This window comes from Canis lupus, chromosome 25 (genome assembly GCF_011100685.1).
Source record: "Canis lupus familiaris isolate Mischka breed German Shepherd chromosome 25, alternate assembly UU_Cfam_GSD_1.0, whole genome shotgun sequence".
NCBI classification, from domain to species: Eukaryota; Metazoa; Chordata; class Mammalia; order Carnivora; family Canidae; genus Canis; species Canis lupus.
In genome coordinates, this window is record NC_049246.1 from 48,990,465 (window position 1) to 49,009,366 (window position 18,902).

The 18,902-nt window shown below is 58.7% G+C and overlaps 2 protein-coding genes and 1 long non-coding RNA gene across 7 annotated transcripts in view; 1 reads left to right on the plus strand and 2 right to left on the minus strand.

The window, feature by feature from the left end:
- Positions 1–1,952: 1,952 nt before the first annotated feature.
- On the minus strand, positions 1,953–3,645 carry HES6 (hes family bHLH transcription factor 6). 2 transcript variants are annotated; one of them, XM_038573095.1, is made up of 4 exons: positions 3,508–3,645; positions 3,351–3,437; positions 3,163–3,244; positions 1,953–3,022 (listed from the first exon to the last, which is right to left on the minus strand). In XM_038573095.1, the coding sequence occupies exons 1-4, from the start codon at positions 3,586–3,588 to the stop codon at positions 2,598–2,600; spliced, it is 675 nt and encodes a 224-aa protein (XP_038429023.1). In that variant the 5' UTR covers positions 3,589–3,645; the 3' UTR covers positions 1,953–2,597. The 2 variants fall into 2 exon arrangements, with proteins under 2 accessions (XP_038429023.1, XP_038429024.1); XM_038573096.1 differs by having other exon boundaries at positions 2,747–3,022; positions 3,203–3,244.
- A 4,132-nt stretch (positions 3,646–7,777) lies between these two features.
- The window catches only part of PER2 (period circadian regulator 2), a 45,029-nt gene continuing 33,904 nt past the window's right edge, over positions 7,778–18,902 (minus strand). For 3 of the 4 annotated variants that reach the window (XM_038574354.1, XM_038574353.1, XM_038574355.1), the window contains 5 exons: positions 16,295–17,118; positions 14,805–14,991; positions 13,569–13,761; positions 12,280–12,430; positions 7,778–9,901 (listed from right to left, as the gene is read on the minus strand). In XM_038574354.1, coding sequence (XP_038430282.1) covers positions 9,752–9,901; positions 12,280–12,430; positions 13,569–13,761; positions 14,805–14,991; positions 16,295–17,118 — 1,505 coding nt within the window. In that variant the 3' untranslated portion in view covers positions 7,778–9,751. Of the gene's footprint in view, positions 9,902–12,279; positions 12,431–13,568; positions 13,762–14,804; positions 14,992–16,294; positions 17,119–18,902 lie in introns of those variants that run through there. The other variant, XR_005378911.1, reaches the window with a different exon arrangement.
- On the plus strand, positions 11,035–12,731 carry LOC119865981. Its single transcript, XR_005378912.1, has 3 exons — positions 11,035–11,316; positions 12,174–12,453; positions 12,591–12,731. It is a non-coding gene; the product is annotated as an uncharacterized LOC119865981 (long non-coding RNA).

The following is an 18,902-nucleotide window of genomic DNA, read 5'->3' on the forward strand; positions in this document are numbered from 1 at the left end:
GCGTCCAGGAGGGAATGTAGCTGTTCTGAAAGCTCTAGGCTCTTCCTTCGCCTAGTGAATCCCATGTCCGATTCCTAACTTACAGAATTGCAGGATAACACATTAATGTTACTATGTTACTGTAGGCCACCAAGTTTGCGGCGATCTGCGGCGGCCACAAGAAGACTGTAATGCGGTGGGTGGGGGCTTGGAGGAGGAGGGAGGCACGTCTCCGGGAATGACGAAGTGAGGCTACCAAAGTCAAGAGCAAGGCCTGCGACGGAGCCTGGGGGGTTTGAGAGAGAGGGGGTGGGATGAAATAGGGGTCTGGGGAGCGGGAAATTTGCAGGCAGGAAGCTGGTGGTCCAGGCTGCTACGAGGCGAGAGCAGCTCTCACCCCACAGAGGCTGACAGTTGTCGCCACTCTAGGAAGCACTCGCCCATCTGAGACAGACTGCTCTTGAGGCACACAGTGGACACTGACTCGTACGTAGGTGGGAGGAGCCAGGAGCAGAGTGCTGGGTTAGTGGCTTCTGACCTGGGGAGGGTCCTGGCCCCAGCGACACCAGGTCAGCCTCCCGCACCCTGCATCTTGAGTCCTGGGTCCCCTTGGCCCTCTTTCAGGGCCTCTGGGGGAATGTGATACATGTGGGTATGAGAGGAAGGAGTTGATGCTCCCCAGATGGCATCAGAACTCATCACAGTGGCCTTTGGGTGCTGTTGGAAGCCACAGGCCAGCAGAGGTCTCGCGTGGGCACCTGCTCTCCATCTGTGTCCCTGTGGACACATCCTACATCAGTCTGTCTGGGGCAGCTAAAATAATCCCAGAAATAAAATTTCCATCGCCTTTGAGCCCTCCCTTATGGAGCTGCCTCGCCCCACCCCATCCCACCAACCTATCCCATTCCTAAAAGTAAGTTGCATCCGGTTATAGCCTAGTGGCTGAGCTCTAACACTGAACCACAGGGGAGCCAATGTGAACGCCCCTGGGGGCCAGCACCTGCGGAGGGGGAGGGGCTTTTGTAAAAGGGCTGTTGGGAAAGGTGTTCTTGAAGCAAAGGGCACGACCAGAGAGGAGGCCCAGGTGTCCGTCTGGAGTCATCACATCTGAGCCCCAGTCTGGGCACTGGGCTACCTGTGGCAGTGACTGCTTTCAACTGACCACATATCATTCACAGGCCCTGTCCTAGCCCAGGAGGGGAAGCTCCCTCCACCCTGGCTGCCCATCCCATCACCCTCCTTCCAAGGTTTCTGACCTCGTGGGCCTATTTTGACCTCTAGTCCAAGCTGGGTAGAGCCATGGCACATTCACTTCAAGCCATGAACTGGGAGGGTCTGTGTCCCTGAACTCACTGGTATTGGGGTATGGTTCCTCTTCTGTCAGGAAAAGTGACCACCTGCCATCGCATCATGCTCATAGATCCTAAAACAGGTCTTTGATTGGAGATCCCAGTGCGGGGGGGGGGGGGGGGGGGGCGGGGGGAGGGAGTCAGCAGTTTAGTGCCTGCCTTTGGCCCAGGGTGTAATCCTGGAGTCCCGGGATCGAGTCCCACATCGGGCTCCGTGCATGGAGCCTGCTTCTCCTTCTGCCTCTCTCTCTCTCTGTCTCTCATGAATAAATAAAATCTTAAAAAAGATTTTAAAGAAACTTCAAAGCACATGGCTAGGAAGTAGCCATTCATTTTATTCCTAGAAGCTCGTGAATCCGAGAATGGTCCCGGGACACACTATTTCCCTGTTGCTTGGTTACTCTGGAGACAAACCCCATCTCCAGGGCGCACAGCATTCCCAGGGAGGTGGAGGCACTACCCACGGTGAGACAGGCCACAGGGGGCCTCCTCGCCACCACCATTACGCTACTAACTTTGCCGACAGAGGGGAACAGGCTTTAGAAACACTCACTGGCATTAGATACAGGAAGAACGCCCTTAGTTTAGTATTTACACATTAGACACATTAATGACACCACATCATTCAGCCCCACTCCAGAAGGGTAACTAACTCTCCAAAAACCTTTATTTAATAAAACCAGAACATCTGATGGTAAACTAATAACACAGACTCAAATGTGCTAGATGCAAGACGTTCAGGGGGCTTTGCTTCTCTCTGGCACACATGGGCAACATGTGTGCAGAAAGCACCTGCCTCCCCCGTGTCCGACTGAAGGGGCAAGTTCAAGCTGCTGCTCAGGCCAGGGCCGTCGGGGTCTGAGGTCTCCCTCCGTCCCGGTCCCGAGTGCCCCACACCGAGAAGGGCTTCAGCGCCACTCTGGTCACGTCTGCCCCCAGATCCACACAGTCCCCGAGAAGGCCGGGACAGTGAGACCCTGGAGAACCCTGGTAGTTCTGTAAGATTCCTCCTCCTGCCTGTAGCTCCCGCCCTGCACCCACCCGGGGGGAGCTGTGGGGTCCATAAGAGATGGACTTCCTTAAGAAACACGGCTAGGGGCCTGCCTGGGCTGCTCATCCCCGCTGCCCTGCCACCCAAGCACCCGGGGAAGAGAGCCGGCCCACCTGGGAGGCACCCAGGTCCCCGCCCCACACATCTGGACCGCAGGGAGGCAGGAGCGGAGCAAGGGAAGGCCACGGCCACCCTTGCACACCTCGGGCTGGAGCTGGTCACCAAGGCCTCCAGACGCTCTGGGCTACGCGGGTAGCGGTCAGGCTGCCCAGGGCTGCTGGCACCAAGTCTGGCCCTTCGGCCGGCGCTCGGGTCAGTTCAGCCTCGGGGGCCTCCTCCAGGTCGGAGCACGGGTCGTCCCCGGGGCCTGGGGGGCTGGGCAGAGGGGACCCCAGGACCCCTCCCGTGGGCCAGCCGCTTCGCCCGGGGGCTCCCGGCGGCCCGGCCAGGGCGTCCCCCAGCAGATCCCGGAAGCTGCTGCCCTCGCGCAGGGGCATGGACTCGAGCAGGTGGTTCAGGAGTTCTGCGGCGACGGTGGCATCGATGGCCTGGCACGTGGACACGAACGTGTGCACCTCGTGCATGCACTGGATGTAGCCGGCCGCGAAGCGCTCGCTCGCCTCCGCCTGCAGCTGCTCGCGCTCTGCGCCCGGGGGCGGGAGGGAGAGAGCGGCGGCCCGGGGCCGGTGAGCGGCGACTGCGGAGGCCGGGCTCCCCCAGGGGCCCTGAGGTCGCCGGGCGGGGGGTGCCCAGCCCCGGCCCGCCCGCGCCCCCGCCACTCACCGCGCGCGCGGCCCCGCAGCGTGCCCTGCACACGCCGCACCGTCAGCTCCAGCACCTCGGCGTTCTCCAGCTTGGCCTGCACCTGCGGCGGCGGGGCGGGGCGGGGCGGCGCGGTGAGGCCGGGCCGTGCCCCCGCCGCGCCCCCGCGCCCCCGCCGCGCCCCCGCGCGCGCCCCCGCCCGCCCTCACCTCGGCGCCCGCCAGCAGCAGCCGCAGCTCCTGGAGGCTCTCGTTGATCCGCGCGCGCCGCTTCTTCTCCACCAGGGGCTTCCGGGCCTGCGGGAAGCGGCCGACTGAGCCCCGGCCCGGCCCCCCGCCCCCGCCCGCCCGCGCCCGCGCCCCGCACCTTGCGGTCCCCCCGCGCCTCCCAGCCGTCCTCGTGCTCCCGGCCCGCGCGGTCCCGTCCCGGCGCCAGGGGCGGAGCCATGCCCGCCCGGCTCGGAGCCCGGAGCCCGGAGCCCGGAGCCCGGAGCCCGCCGCGCCCTCGCCGCCCCGCCGCGCCCCGCCCCTCTTATAGCCCCTCATTTGCATCTCAATGCGCGGATTGGCCGGCCGGGCTCGGGGCCGCGGGCTCGGGGCGCGCGGCGGCCAATGGGAGCGGCGCGCATTGTCCGGCCCCGCCGCCGCCGCCCGCCGCCCGGCAGCTGGTGGGGCGGGGCCGGCGGGGCCCCCAGCGCGGCCTCCGCGCCCCCGCCGCGGCCTGGGGCGCCCGAGGGGGCAGTGACCCGGGGCGCGGCCGCGGGGGCGCCTCTGTTGCCCCTACCTGAGCCAGGCCCCCGGGTCCGCGTGCGCCGGGGCCGCATCCCTCGGTCCCTCGTCCTAGTCCGCGCCAGGGGCCTCCCGAGGGGCGTCGGGGGCCGGGGGGCCGGGGGGCCGGGGGGCCGGCACCGTCAAGGGGGCTCCCGGGGTGGCGAGCGGCTCCCTGGCTCCCCGGAGACCCCTGCGTGCTGGTCCCTCCCGCGCGGGACTCGACCCTGCACCGCGTCCTGCGCCCGCGCGGGGCCGCCCTGCCCTCCTCGGGTCACCCTTCTCCCGGGCACCCCCCCACACCAGCAGGCCTTTCCTTTCTAACCATCATCGCTGCCCCCCTGAGCCCCGCAGGTCCCCCTAATCCCCTTCACTCCCCCGCCCCCCGCCCTCCCCGCACGGACATCCCTGCCCTCGTCCCCGCCCTTCCCTGCCCCCCCTCCCCCCGCTCCCGCCCCGTCCTTCTCCCCACTCCTGTTCATTCTCCCGGGCCAGGCTCCTCCGCCCCCCCCCCGCCCTCCTCGCCTCCCTTTCCCCCCCAGCACCCCCCCCCCACTGGCCGAGGCCGCCGTCTGGTCTCCGTAACTTGATGCCCATGACAGTTGGCAGCTGCAGCGGCTCCGCTGGAGAAAAGCGAGGGCCGCGCCAAGAGCGACAGGTGTTGGCCGCGCCTTTGTCTAGGCGCGCTTTGTCCAGCGGCGGATGGCGGGTGAGCCTGTGTCCGCCAGACGACCGCCCCCGCCCCCCGCGGCCGCCCATCTGCCAGACCGGCCTCCCTGCGGGTGGGGTGTGTGGGCGGGGGGCCGCGCCCTGGGCAGCACCCTGGGGACCCCGGCTGTTCCCGGCACAGCGAGGCTGGACGGGCAAGATGGGCTCTGGGCAGCACGCCTTGGCACAGGCTGAGCCTCCCACCTGGAACACTCTTCAACACCCCTCCAAGGATCTATCTACTCACTGTTTAGGTCTCCGCCTCCCTATTCCTCTTCCTCCTCCTGGTGGGAGCGCACCTGCCCCGCAGTAGCGCTGCACCCCTACCCAGCCCCACACTACTCACCAGGGACTGGGATCCTCAGGGTCTGGTCCCCACCCCTCCAGGCTATAAGCATCCCTTGTCAAGGGTACCTAGGACCTCCTGTCTACCTCCAGCGCAGAGCCTGGCCTTGGCAGAAGGCCTGGGTGGGTAGAGAAGGTGAGGGGATGTCCCAAGCCCCGCTGGAAAGCAGTAGGGGAAGGAAGCATCCAGGGGCTGCAGTGCAGTGGGTTGTAGGACTAGGCCACAGATATGCCTCACCCTAGCCACCTGACGTTGGATCTTGCAGCCCTCCCTGTGACTCCTTTGACTCTGGGCTCCCCACCAGAAGGACCTTTACAGACAGGGTGAATTTGGTAAGAGGTTTGATGTTTCTCAAAGTCACCTCACTGACCTCTATCTGTAACTACCTGAGAGTTTCTCCTGTTGACTTTCACCTCTCTGTACTCAGCCTCTTGTTTGCTTCCCGTAAGCAGGCTTCTAAGACCTCCCAGCCCAGCATTGCTTACTCAGGTAGAAAGCTACTCCTTTACCTCGATCATCCCCTGTGGTTCTCAGTCTCCCCTGCATGCCAGGAAGCTCAGCTCTCTTCCTTCCCCCTCACCTGGCAGCTCAGAGCCCCACCTGCTTTTCTTCACTTACTTCTAGTGGTGGTGCTGACAGGGAAGGGAGTTCAATGTGGACCCCATGAGAGCCTATAACTGGCCTGTGACTTTATTCTTCTTCATCACTTAGACATCACTCCAGGGAAGGAGATCCCTCAAATAAGTACAATTAGGTTTCCACTACTTTGAGAATATGAAATATGAAAAAAATTCATTGATATTTCTTCTAGTCTGATGTGTATGCCTCCCATCACCCATAATATTATTTTAATAAAGCCAAATAGCGATTTTAGAATGCTCTCCATGAAGGACAGTTACTATTGGAATAGGATGGGCAGTGCCCTAGGGGACACCTCTGGGAAAAGATCAATAGAACATTTGATTTGATTGGGGCATGGGTATGGGGAGGAAGGCATGATAAAGGCAAATAGCACAAGAAAAAATGAGAGGCAACTAAGAACTCCAGGAAAAATGGAAAACAGAAAGCTCCCCACAAAGAGAAATATAATCTCAGCACATTGACTGACCTAGAAGCTAACAGTTCTCTCACAGTCACAACAGTATAACACTGTTCATGAGGTTTCAACATCTGGAATCAATCTATAGAGAAGGCAAGGAAGACATTATGGTTATGAAACATGATATAAAGTTGACTTTGTAAAACCCAAAGGATAAGTGACAGTTGTCAGGAGGAGGGAGGAGGCTGAAGAGAGTGAGTAGGGACCCCAAAAGGTTTGTCTCACATGGGAAGGTGGGGTTTGAAGAATGCTATCTATAGAGTTGAAGGAAGGAGAAATGAAGTGCTGGGATATGCCTCATTGTGACCAAGTACCCTGAGAGAAAATAAAAAGCACAAGGATAGAGCAGGGTATTAGAAGTCAACAAAATCCTTGGTTGGACCAGAAGTTGCTCGAGGCCCCATCTTTGAAGTTCACCTTAGTGGGCCTGTTGGCTGGCTGGCTTGGCCTTTTTCTCCCAGAAGCCTGGTTGTTCCACCCCAGGGCCACCGAGCTCTCTCTCCTTCCTTTGCACAACCTCCCCTAGTGGACCCATTTCCTGCCATTTGTCCCTTGGACTGATCCTACCTTCAAAGGTTGCTTGAGCACAGACTTCCTGAGCATTTGGGCCCTTTGATCCCTCCAGATCCAGGAACAGAGGGCAGCAGAAGCTGGGCAGGGCTGTGGTGGCCACAGGAGGACCAGTTAGCGGCAGGAGTGGCAGGCCATAAATCCCCAGGGAACAAAGGCAGCGGCCAGCCTATGGATGTCCAGGCCCCTTGTAGGCAATCAGCCCAGAAAGCTCGGAGAAGCTCCTTTTGGTCTGGAAATAAAGGGGAGGTGTCTTTGGGGTTAAATGGTAGATAAAAACACCATTAAGAGTCTCCAACGGCACTCGGTTTAGCCAAACAGCCATATCTGGTCATTTAAGGCCAGTCTGCAGAGGCTTCCATACTCACCCTTGCTCCCCACCCCCACCCCGTTCCCCCATCACCACCAGGCCAGGAGGCAGGGAGTCGAGCCCGCCCTGCTGCTCGGGGAGCTCCTGGGAGGCTGGGCACTGGGTCCAGGATCCATTCATCTCCTTGCTCTGATGGCCATGGTACTGGCATGAACAGTGGGAGGCAGTTGGAAGCAGCTCCCCCACCCCATTTTGACCAGGGCCCGCTAGGCTGCTTCACTGTGGAAGGGACTGGGCATGTGGGGTGAGGGGATTGTGCAGTGCTGCCTCTATCGTCTCTGATGGAGACACGAGGCCTTTCTGGCTGGCATCCTCTGACATCTGCCTTCAGCCCCGTGGCCAGCACACTGCCAGCCAACCCAGCAGGGACGGACAACCTAGGGCAGGGTACAAAGGAACAGAGTGGGTGCCTGGGGCTACACCTCAGAGTGGACAGGCACTGGGGGCTGAGCCAAGCAACCCCAACCCTGCATCTGCAAGTGAAAAGACCATGGGAGCACTGGATTATAGGATTGGATTTACATTTTATAAAGTTCACGTCCTAAGAGTTCACTGGGCTGCGCTGGCAGCAGGCAGGTGAGGGTGCGCGTGAGAGAGATGCCCACGCACATGTGCAGGAAGGGGCCAGCTGTGCAAGGGAAGAGATGAGGGACGCCTTTGTGACAGAAGTGGCCCTAACACAGCATTTCTAAAGTTCCTTTTTTTTTTTTTTCAATCTTCTGGTACTCTTTGATCTCTATTGTTTTTGCTCTGTGCTACATTAAAAACACATACAATGAACAATAAAAATATACTTGCTTTATTTACCAATTTTCTAAAAAGCAAAACAGTCATAAAAAGACACAAGCAGTAAACAAACATATTGCACTGGGTGAAGAAGGTTTTGGTTTGTGCGTGAACAAACCACTTGTCCGGCAAGGCTTACCAAGTCATTACACAGACTCCGAGAGCTTATGTACATGTCTTTTTTAGGAATAGATTAAAAAGAAGGCTCAGTTTAAAATCAAGAAAAGGGTTTCACGACCCCCGTGTAAGCACACATACTAAAAGGAAACACGTCTCGATGCGTGGCACCGTGTAAACAATTTCACAAAATGCTCCTATTGTCAACTTTCCAGCACGCGTTAAAGCTACGCAGTTAACAATCAATGAGCACAAATCATGTACTTCAACAATGCTGATGGTAGACATTCATAACAGTGGAGAATGTTTTGACAGTTGTATGTTCAGGTAACATACTTGTGACCTTACTAGCGTCTAACTCCCTAATGATCTGACGTCAGAGGCAGGAGGCAGGTTGGGAGGCATCTATTCTCCACACAACGCACAGGCTACCACCCTCATTTTGGGCATCTGAAGGTGATGTTACTTTATAAATAATAAAAAAGACCCACCAGTATTCTTACGTTTAGGTTTATGAAAGGTAGGATTAACACCCAAGTATAAGATTGAAAAGCGAGCGGATTACAAGGAGGCTTCATTTATTCTAGTAGCCGCTTCTCCACCAGAGAGCAAGGGGAAGCCTTTCTTTTCCGTTTCTACAAACTCGACCTGATTTTAAGTCAATTGTTTCACCCGTGGTAACATTCACTCCAGGGACCCATATAGCGCTTCCCCCAGACGAGCTTTGGGATAGATGATGCAACATGAGGTTTTGTAAGCAGATGGGCAGACAGGCCTCACTCCCTCCCTGGTGTGTCCCAGTGACCAGAAAGTGCTGGTGACACTAGGACCGTCACTGCAGGGGCTGGGGACCGGAAGCTGCCCCCAGGGAGGCCAGACTCATGTAAAGACAGGAGGCCGGTGTCCCAGCCCAGGGTGCGGTGGGAGAGGCGAGCTAACGGCGCCCAGGAAAACACAGACGCGGCCACCAGCTCACAGTGTCAGCGGCGACTCTCTGCCAGAGCTCATGTCTGGGACAAGCACCAACAGGTCCCAAATGTGGCGATGAGAGCCTGGTCTGCAAAGGGCAGTCACCCTAGAGATGACCAACAATGTATTTCATCTACATACTTGTCATGGTCTGAAAAGGATACAAGAATGATGTCGAAATACACAGAAGGTTCTGGCGTGGGCTAGTCTGATGGCCTTGGCCACACAACCACGGGGCCTCTTGTGGCCATCTCTGCTTTGCTGACCGCAAACCCAATCACCTCAGATCGAAATGTTTGCCGCTGTCGTACCTGAAGCTGAAGCTGCTGGTTTGCCAAAGTACGCTTCACACCCTTTCACGCGCAGTTGGGACAGGCTGTAATCTCCATTTGGTATGTTTTAGAAACATCTAGTTTGACTAGACGATGATTTAGATAAAAAGCAGCCCCCAGAGGAAAGAATCTGATCTGAGCCACACACACCCTGGGGCAGCTCGGGAAGGGCCTGTTTGCCATCAGCCTGGAAGATGCTCAGGACACCCCCCGGGGCCGTGGGAAGCCTCCTCAAGTCCACAGACCTCCCTGCCTTGTGCAAAGAGGGGATTCAGTCTTTCTCAAGTTAAATAATAATGACATCTGTCCCCCTGGCTCCCAAACTCTGTATTTATGTTTTAAATAGAAAAATGTATTTCCGCCCAAACCTTTCTCACCCTCCACAGTTTTAAGTCATTCCTTCAGAAAACTATGGGTTTTTTTGTTCTAAAACAAAAAAAGCGACACAAGGGTATCCGTCCATTGGATCACAAACACGTGGAAATCTTTCATGGCTTCCGAGCACCGTCTAACGTAGGTCATGGGCTGCCGGCGCGGGGCGGGGAGTTAGGTCCGCTCTTCCCTGCTGCAACCCGAGGGGGCTCCACGTTCCTCCTCCTGGGTGTCCGTGGCTTCGCTGGGACCCAGGGTAGGACTATCTTCCTCGTACGGTACACAAATACTGTCCGGTCCCTGGTTCTCACAGTAAACACATTCCTTAAAAGAGAAAATGTAAAGTCAGGAGCAAAAATGACACCTTCGTTACCGGCAAGTGGTTGGACCTGAGGGAAGCGCAGGGGACCACGGCCGGTCACGGGGCTGCTGGAGGAGCGCGGGAGGGTGGGGAACCTCTGAGGGGCCGCTGGGACCTGCCTGCTCTCGAGGGAGGCCACGCTGCTCCCCAGGGGCCCCACTCTCCACTTCCCTAAGCCCAGGGGGGCGTCCAGGCACTTGTCCCCTCATCAGAGAGGCCACTTTACATGGCGAGGAGATGGCGAAGCAGGTAGGCTTGGGCTCTGTCCCAGCTGCTCCCCTTCCTGCCTTCTCTAACCTCAGTTTTCTAATCCGGAAAATGAGGCATCAACAACGTTCTGTCTCATTCCCTGAGTATCTGTCAAGCACCTGTCACGTGCCAGGCAGGTCCTAAGCGCTGGGATTCACCAGTGAACAGAGACAAAAATCCCTGCCCCAGTGGGGGCGACATCCTGGTCGGGGAGAGGGACAGTGACCTGAGAGAGAGGTGCCACCAGAGTATTAAGGATGGAAGTCTAGGTGGACGTGGAACGAGGCACACGGAGGAGGCCTGTAATCTCACACTGGACCTTCAGAAGAGGCCACAGAAGGTGCCTGATGGAGGGGGTCCTGTGACACCCCGCCCTCACAGGGTGGAGCCTCACTCCCCTTCCCCAAGGTGTGTGCTGCACTCAGTGATGCCTCCAGCAAAAAGGAGGTGAAGATGGGATGGAGGGCAGTGTGGGACCCCCCCAGGCTGGGTCCTATCTGCCCTCCCTGGGGAGCAGGCCGCCATGCCACCCGGACACCCAAGCAGTCCCGCAGACAGCACCCACTTGATGGGTGCGTGAGGGAGCCCCCTGGGGTGTGTCTTCCAGCCTGCACGTGATGACAAGCCCCAGCCAACATCATGCCTTCACCTTCAGGGGAGACCCTGAGCTGGAACTGCCGGCAAGCGGCTCTTAACCAGAAGGAACACTGGGAGAGCCTCAGTGTTTATGGCTTTAGGCCACCGAGGTTTGGGGATTTTTGCTATGAGGCAATAGACAACCAGTCAGGTGGTGTGTGACCAAAACGTCAGAAGGAAGCCAGAAGGCGTCGCTTGTCTCTGAGAGAAGGGCTTCCGGGCAGAGGCAAGGGCAAGTGCAAAGGCTGGGCAGCAGGAGCCTGCCTGCCACATCCAGGGACAGGCGAGAGGCCCATGTGGCTGCGAACAATGAGGGAGGGGAAACAGCAGAAGGCTGATGGTGGGGGGTGTCAGATTTTTATGGCTTTGCAGCACTTGGTTCTGACTAGGCGGGGACACCACTGAGAGGGACAGGACTGTAGGGATGAGAGGGGACGTCATACAACAGGAGGCTGCTGTGAAGATCCAGCTGAAGGAGCATTGTGGCTTGGAGGTGATGGGGGGAACGGGGCCTGTCCTGCAGGTGCAGGAGGTGATGGGGGGCTGGGGTCTGTCCTACAGGTGCAGGAGGTGATGGGGGACTGGGGCCTGTCCTGCAGGTGCAGGAGGTGATGGGGGGCTGAGGCCTATCCTATAGGTGCTGGAGGTGACGGGGGGCTGAGGCCTATCCTATAGGTGCTGGAAGTGATGGGGGGCCGGGGCCTGTCCTACAGGTGCAGGAGGTGATGGGGGACTGGGGCCTGTCCTGCAAGTGCAGGAGGTGATGGGGGGCTGAGGCCTATCCTATAGGTGCTGGAGGTGATGGGGGGCTGAGGCCTATCCTATAGGTGCTGGAGGTGATGGGGGGAACGGGGCCTGTCCTACAGGTGCTGGAGGTGATGGGGGGCCGGGGCCTGTCCTGCAGGTGCAGGAGGTGATGGGGGGCCAGGGCCTGTCCTGTAGGTGCAGGACAGAGATGCAGCGCTCAGCGGCTGAAGGACATGGAGACCCTGAAGTGAGCGGCTTCCAGGGCGTGGGGCTCAGAGGGAGTGCGGATGGGCACAGACTCATCCCGGGAAGTCCGGGGCAGGTGAAGGCGCAGCTGCAGGGGCCTGGGGCCTGGTGGGAGTGGGGTTCCCACCTCACCTAATGGTCTACGAGACCACTGAGGGTTTATGATAGGAGACCCGCTTCCCGTTTTCTGTGTGTTTTTTTAATTGAAGAAAGAATTGAAACAAAGAAACGACTTTCAAACGTCAGAAAGCCCTTGAGATCAGACTTTCAGAAGACCTTTTTGAGAACAACATTGCAAAGTTCTTTAAAGTAGACTCAATAATATCACGGCATCATTTGTTTTCATTAACTAACTAGAGTTTTAGAAGTTCGAGTTGTACAGAAGAGCGGCAGGGCCCCCACGGCGCGGGGCCATCCCAGCGCCGTCTACCTCCACGGCCCCAGACGAGGCCGCCGAGCTTACCGTGAGGTCCAGGGCGGTGGGCAGGCCACCGGCCCGCAGCCACGGGTGGACGTCCTGCAGCTCCTGCCTCTGGCCCTCCGTGAAGCGGGGCTGGGACTTCTGCATCGCTTTCAGCTTCTCCCGGTCTTCCTTCAACACGGTCTCCAGGTTCCTTCACAAAATATTTAGAAATAGGTAAGCTTTAGGTCTTATGGGTTTTTTGCGTTTTAATAAAATATACTATGCTCATATTTCATAAACTCAGTATCAATTAATCTTAGGTGATTTTGTTTCATGCAAATTTCCTTTTTCTTTAAAATAAATTATCCTAGAGCGCCTGGATGCCTCAGACTGTGAAGCATCTGCCTTCAGCTCAGGTCATGATCTTGGGGTCCTGGGATCGAGCCCCGCATCGGGCTCCCTGCTTAGCAGGGAGTCTGCTTCTCCCTCTACCTCCGCCCAACCCCACTTGTGCTCCCTTGCTCTCTCTCTCTCAAATAAATAAATTAAAAATAAAATAAATTACGCTACTTAAGGCAACTTAATCACCCTAGTCAATAATCTGTAGTTTTTCTACTAAATTGGTAATCCAAGTAATGATTTCGGTTCCATTTTGAATTAGTCAAGGGAGCTGGGTACCTGCAAATGCTTGGTTCTACACAGGCTGGTTAACTGGACACTCTCGCTGTCAAGGCAGTGGGTGCGACAGCCGTCCCTGGCCTCCTACACACACTGGGCTGGCTTGAAGCTGCCCTGGAATTGAAGCCCCAGTAACACCCCCCTCCCCCAGGCCTGGCTGTCCTGAGCCTCAGCATTAACCCCTCCTCCTTTCCCCAGCTCCCCCCACCACAGGGGCCGCAAAGGCACAGCGACCATGGGGTCACCCGCACAGCCTGACACAGTCACAGCGGTGGTGGCCCAGACCCGGTCACTACGGAGCAGCCGGTGGCTTAGGTTGCTCACATCCCTTGACCCCTGACTCCTGCATCTTGAGGACAGACACACCCCATTTACCCCACAGGTGAACGGGCAACAGAGCAAAAGGGAGATGTTGGCACAAAGGCTTTGCGAGCATGGAGCACGATGCTCCGGGGGGTGACGGGGAGCCTGTGTTCCTCACAGCCCACGGCAGGTCACTCTGTCCACACAGCAAGGCTCTGCGGGACCAGGGAGTCATCCTGGGTGACCCTGCTTCTCTGTCTACTGTGCTCAACCAATCTGAGATGAGGCTTTTGGAGAGCTGTCCCCCCCGTCGGGCGGGCCTGATTCTTGGGGTGTCCCATGTCCCTAGGAGAAGGCTGGGCGGTTACCGGGAAGGCATCTGGTACGTCATCATGACGCTGTCGTCCGTGTCGGCCATCAGCAGCCAGACGGGGTCCTGGAGGACGTATTTGATGAAGTGTTTACTTTCTTCCATGTCTGCCTTCATTTTTGCTTGGTGATTATTCTCCGAGGAGTCAATGCTTCCAAAATATTTGCTGGTATGACTTGTGTCACTGCTGCCTTTAAAAAACACAAAGCACGTGGCAAGTGAGAACCTTTTACATGAAGTTAAACCTCGTATTACAGCAGTTTTAGGGAGCTGATGAGTTTTACTTGGTAACGATTGCCCAGGTTGGTAGGTTTTCCCTTCTCTTTCCAGTTCTCAAATGCTCTGGATGACACCAGGATTCTCTCCTGGGTCGGCCCTGAGAAGTCCAGACAGGGCTGCGGCTTAGGAATCGTGCTCCCTGGGGTGCCTGAGCAGCTCGGTCAGTTACGCGTCCAACTCTTGATTTCAGCTGGGGTTGTGATCTCAGGGTGGTGGGAACGAGCCCCGAGTCGGGCTCTGTGCTCAGTGCGGAGTCAGCTTAAGATTCTTTCTCTCCCTCTCACTGTGCCTACCCCCGCCCCCCCCCCCCCAGCAGAAATCACGCCCCCTGCTCCTCGACTAGGCCAGGCTACAGAGAAGCTGGTTTTGGGATCTGGTTTTGTAAGCGGGAGGCAGCTGTCCTGGCATATTTTCCAGCGAGCCTTCCGTGTGGAGCACAGCCAGAGAACAGGTGCGGGAAAAGCTCCCTTCGGGGAGGCGGGGCTCTCAACGTATGGAGAGTCTGTGTGCACTCCCCATTGCGGCTTCTGGATCACACCTGAGTGATCGTCGTTGGCGGAGCATGCAGCCCACACCCTAGGTTCACACGAGGGGAGCTAACTGGCCCTCCTGGCAGGCCCAGAGAGCCTGGGGGCTGGTCCAAGATGGTCCAGAAGGGCCAGGGGGTGAGGATGCAATGACAGCAATATCAAAAGCAAACAGGTGGAGGGAATGCTGACTGGCAGCGCGGGGGCAGGAGGAAGGAGCCACTTGGAGTGCCAGCCGGACACCTGCCGGGACCTGGTCTGCACTGGGTACTGGACCCTGAGCACACGCGGGCCTGTGGCCTGGGGTTTGGGAGAAACTGGGCAAGCCCAGGGACACTAGGTGACCATCGTCCACAGAAACCTGAAGTGGAGCGACTGAAACAAGCCTGCTCCCGCAGGATTCTGTGCTCCCAGCGCCACCAACGTACCAGTCCCACTTCTGGACGTGTCGCAGCCCAGAGAGCCAGAGCCCAGGGAATCGGAGGTGGCGGAGGCCCCACTCCTGGACAGGGCCGACCCTGTGGCCGAGCACAGGTCCTCGTGCAGCAAGAGGTCAAGCAGGCCGCTGGACGTGGAGAGGGCATCGCTGTTCTGGGCGTCGGCGGGGTCCTCACGCTTCGGGAACAGGGAGAAGATGGAAGAGTCAGGGCTTGGCACCCAGAGTGGGGCTTGGCGGTGGGGGGGTTGCTGAGGGCACTGTCTGCACAGGGCTGCTCAGGGACAGAGCCCGCTGCGGCCCTGCTCACGTGGCCGGCCCTCCCTTCACGGCCTGCGACGGAGGCCCCATGAACACATCCTGCGGTTCCTGGGATGACAGCGACAACCTCGCCAGTAGCCTGTGAACGCCACCTGATAACCCTCATTTTGGGACAATCACGCCAAGGACAGCAGTTGCTGGGGAAGCAGGGAAATCCCTCAGCAGCACCCCAGTGCTGCCGCTCACGGTCGGCGGGGAGGGGGCGAGGGCTCTGGTTCTCAGCAGAGACAGCCGTGGCCTGGCTGCATCCTCACCCTCGGACCCTCGGACCCAGAACCGCAGGCCCAGAGCCCCAGAACCAGAGTCGGGGGGCCCGGGCACACTGGGGGCGGTCACCTGCGGCCACCAGGTTGCGTTCCCTGTCCGGGGAGCAGGGGCAGGGTGCCCGGGCAGCTCCTCCTGAGCCCGGGTGGTTGCTCGGCCTCACGAGTGCTACTGCGCACCGCAGCGCGGCACCACACGCAGGGGCTCCAGGAGCTCGGCGGAAGCACAACCTCAGCCTCATTACCCGAGCGAGGACAGCACGCCAGGGGCCCGTGAGGCGTGGAGGGAGGCGGCGGATGGCCTGGTCCAGGAGCTCCGTCCTCTGCCTCTCCTCCCCCGGGCCCCGGCTGCCAGGTGCCGCCCCCGCCCCCCCAGCCCGAGCTCTGAGCGAGGCTTCATCCTCGGGAGTTCCATTTAAAATTTTGAGGCTCGGGGGATCCCTGGGTGGCTCAGCGGTTTAGTGCCTGCCCTCGGCCCAGGGCGTGATCCTGGAGACCCGGGTTCGGGTCCCACATCAGGCTTCCTGCATGGAGCCCGCTTCTCCCTCTGCCTCTCTCTCTCTCTGTCTCTCATGAATAAATAATAAAAATTAAAAAAAAATAAAATAAAATTTTGAGGCTCATAATGAGTCAGGGGGTTACGTGTGGTCCTTCGGACCCCTGCCTTCACCGCCAGGCCGTCCAGGCAGCTTCCTTCGTGGACCCCGAGCAAGGGAAAGCTCCCACTTCCTACTCTGACAGGCCGGTTAACGGGAGGGCGCCGGCGTCCAGCACCCGCCCCAGGGGCCGCGATCGGTGCCGCGTCTGCCAGCAGCACCTGCCTCCGCCCGCCCCGTCGTCCGCCCCGTCGTGCCGCCCCGGCCGTGTCTCTAGAGCATGAATGTTGGGAAACCCTTACGATTGGCGCTGTCTTTGGCTGCCGGTCCCAGGAGGTGCCGGGTTTGCAGTCGGGCCCCGCCGTCCCCGAGGACCCCGCTGTGGCTGCGGCCGCGGAGCTGCCCTCAGGGGCCTCCTCCAGCTGCAGCAGGTTGAGCTGCAGGGGGGAGCTGCCTCGGGACTGGAAGAGCGGAGGGGACGCCCTGCCCGTGGGCCCCGAGGCCGGCGCCGGGGAGGCCGGGGTGGCCGCGCGAGATGCCGCGGGCCCGCGCTCTGCCTGGGGACAGGCGCACGGCTGTTTGGGGGGTGACGTCCGACCGGCGAGCTCAGGCTGCGAGGCAGGGATCACGTGCGACAGAAAGTCAGGCTGGCCGGGGAAGAAGGCCTGGGGCAGGCCGGGGGGCACGGCGGGGAGGGGATAGTTGGGTAACACCAGTGCCATGACCGGGGCCAGGGGGACGGCGAACGGCGAGGGCTGGAGGCCAAACTCGTGCCGGGCGTCCACGGGCAGGGGGGGCACCGCGAAGCTGGCGTGGGGGGCCACGGGTGCCGCCGCCACCGCCCCGGGTGTGGGCAGGATTCCTGGGGCTGGGAACACGGGCAGGAGGTACGCTGGCACCGAGGCAGGGAAGGGCGTCGTGGGGCAGCTGGACTGGGACGTGTCAGACGGTGACCAGGCCGTGGCGTTCAGGCCCAGCAGCGGGGGCCGGAGGGGTGCGGGCCCCCCAGACCCGGTGCTCTCGGACGAATCTCGAGGCTTGGCCCGTTTGGACTTCAGTTTTCTGTTCTTCCCGGTTTTTTTCCAAGATGAATCTATTCCAGAGGCATTTCTTAGTCCCGGAGTGGCTAAAATAATGGGGAAACAGCAGAGTTAAAATGTCAACATTTACGTGACTCCTGCTGAGTCCGTTTTTGGAGACTTTAGGCCCCCAGAAACGTGAGGGCACCTTCTAGTTCAGCAGGCGTCCTGTGTTTGCAGATGTCACCCTAAGAGTTCCCTGGCCGTCACTTCCCTGGTGAAGTGAGAACAATAGGGGCAAAATGTTCACAAAACCAGACTCCAGGGATGCCTGGGTGGCTCAGCGGTTGAGCGTCTGCCTTTGGCTTAGGGCGTGATCCCAGAGTCCCGGGATCCAGTCCCATGTCGGGCTCCCTGCATGGAGCCTGCTTCTCCCTCTGCCTGTATCCCTCTCTCTCTCTCTCCCTCTCTCCTTGTGTCTCTCATGAATAAATAAAATCTTAAAAAAAAAAACAAAAACAAAAAAAAAACAGACTCTACCAATTTCCAGGACTGCCATTAACGGCAAGAGCACACGCACCGTTTTCTTCTGGTGTTAAAATGTCCTTTCTTTTACAAAATAATGGTGATGAAAAAATGGCATTTAAAAGGTTTCATTTGTCCAAAAAAGTAAAAAGGCTGGTAAGTCCCTGCTGTTCCCCAACATTGGTTTGTGAAATCTGAAAGGTAGGACCGCTGATCTCATTTAACCTTATTTTTTAATTTTACAAGTTTTGTCACTACTGTTCCGTAAAATGAGATGTTTCCCGCTTTACCTGTCAGGTGAGGGGCAGTCAGAGGGTAGAAGGGAGCCGGAGCTCCTGGAGCCACCTCCCTCCTCTCTGGTGACCAGTGCTGCTTTAGAAGGCTGGAGGTCTCACGGGCAACAGGGGGGACTCTGGGCTTGTCCCTACACCTGCCCTGGCCTGGATCCTGCGAGCAGTACTTTGGGCTGGGGTGTCCTGTCACGCCTGGGAAGGGTCCCAGGAACCTCAGTTTCTCCTCCCGTGTCACACAGGGTAACTTGGGGCTTTGGCAGCAGGTGTGCGGAGACACCTCCTGTCAGCTGTGCCAAGCGCTGCTCCTTACCTTCGTTCCATGCTGAAGACCAATGGGCCAGTCCAAGGCAAAGTGCTAAGTGGGTAGAGGCTTTGTGATTCAGGCCATGTCTGGGGTTCTTTCTGTAGGAAATCTGTCCCTTGCTGGGACTGGGGGCTGAAGCACTGGGCTCCTGGGATAACACATCAGGGGCTAGACAGGGCTGCAGTGGACAGCTGCACAGTCTGTGCACTGCAAAAACTGATGGGGCAACGGGGCAGGGGGGAGCTAGAACTCTGCACTAAGCCAGGCCCACAGGGTAGATCTGCCCAGGGTTGGGGATGACATCTTTTCCTAATTTCCAAAGAGATTCCCTGTGGCCTGGCAGTCACCCTAAGTCTGGGGAAGAAGGAGAAAATGAAAAGAATGGAAAAGACATAGTCCTTGGGAGCGTCAGTCTCCTTCACTTCTTACATGTTCACTCTGTGGGGCGTCTGCCTAGAGTCGGGTGGCGGGTGCCTGTGGTGCATGTGTCTCCCTGGCTCACTGGCTCTGATCGCGGGGTTAGAGGTGGCTCTCTGATCCGTCCAGCCCTGTCTATTCCTCTTCCCTCCAGGCCCTCCGACCACCTGCTGGCTCCCACCCTGAAAGGCAGGGTCTGTCCTCCAGCCCCGAGGCCAGCCTCGCCAGGAGGGCGCATCACCTGGGGAGAAGGGAGCCACTCCCTCCTACGGTGTCCACAGGGGTCTGACGCCAAATGCCCATCAGTCCTGAGGGCAGGTAGGTCCCCTGCCCCGCACGGTCACCCAGCAGC

Bases quoted from the DNA above. Each gene is read 5' to 3' on its own strand.
- HES6 (XM_038573095.1), bottom strand. From the start codon at position 3,588: ATGGCTCCGCCCCTGGCGCCGGGACGGGACCGCGCGGGCCGGGAGCAC. The intron at 3,245-3,350 runs GTGAGGGCGGGC...CCGCCGCCGCAG, and splicing joins TGCTGCTGGCGGGCGCCGAG to GTGCAGGCCAAGCTGGAGAA. The intron at 3,023-3,162 runs GTGAGTGGCGGG...CCCCGGGCGCAG, and splicing joins GCTGCGGGGCCGCGCGCGCG to AGCGCGAGCAGCTGCAGGCG.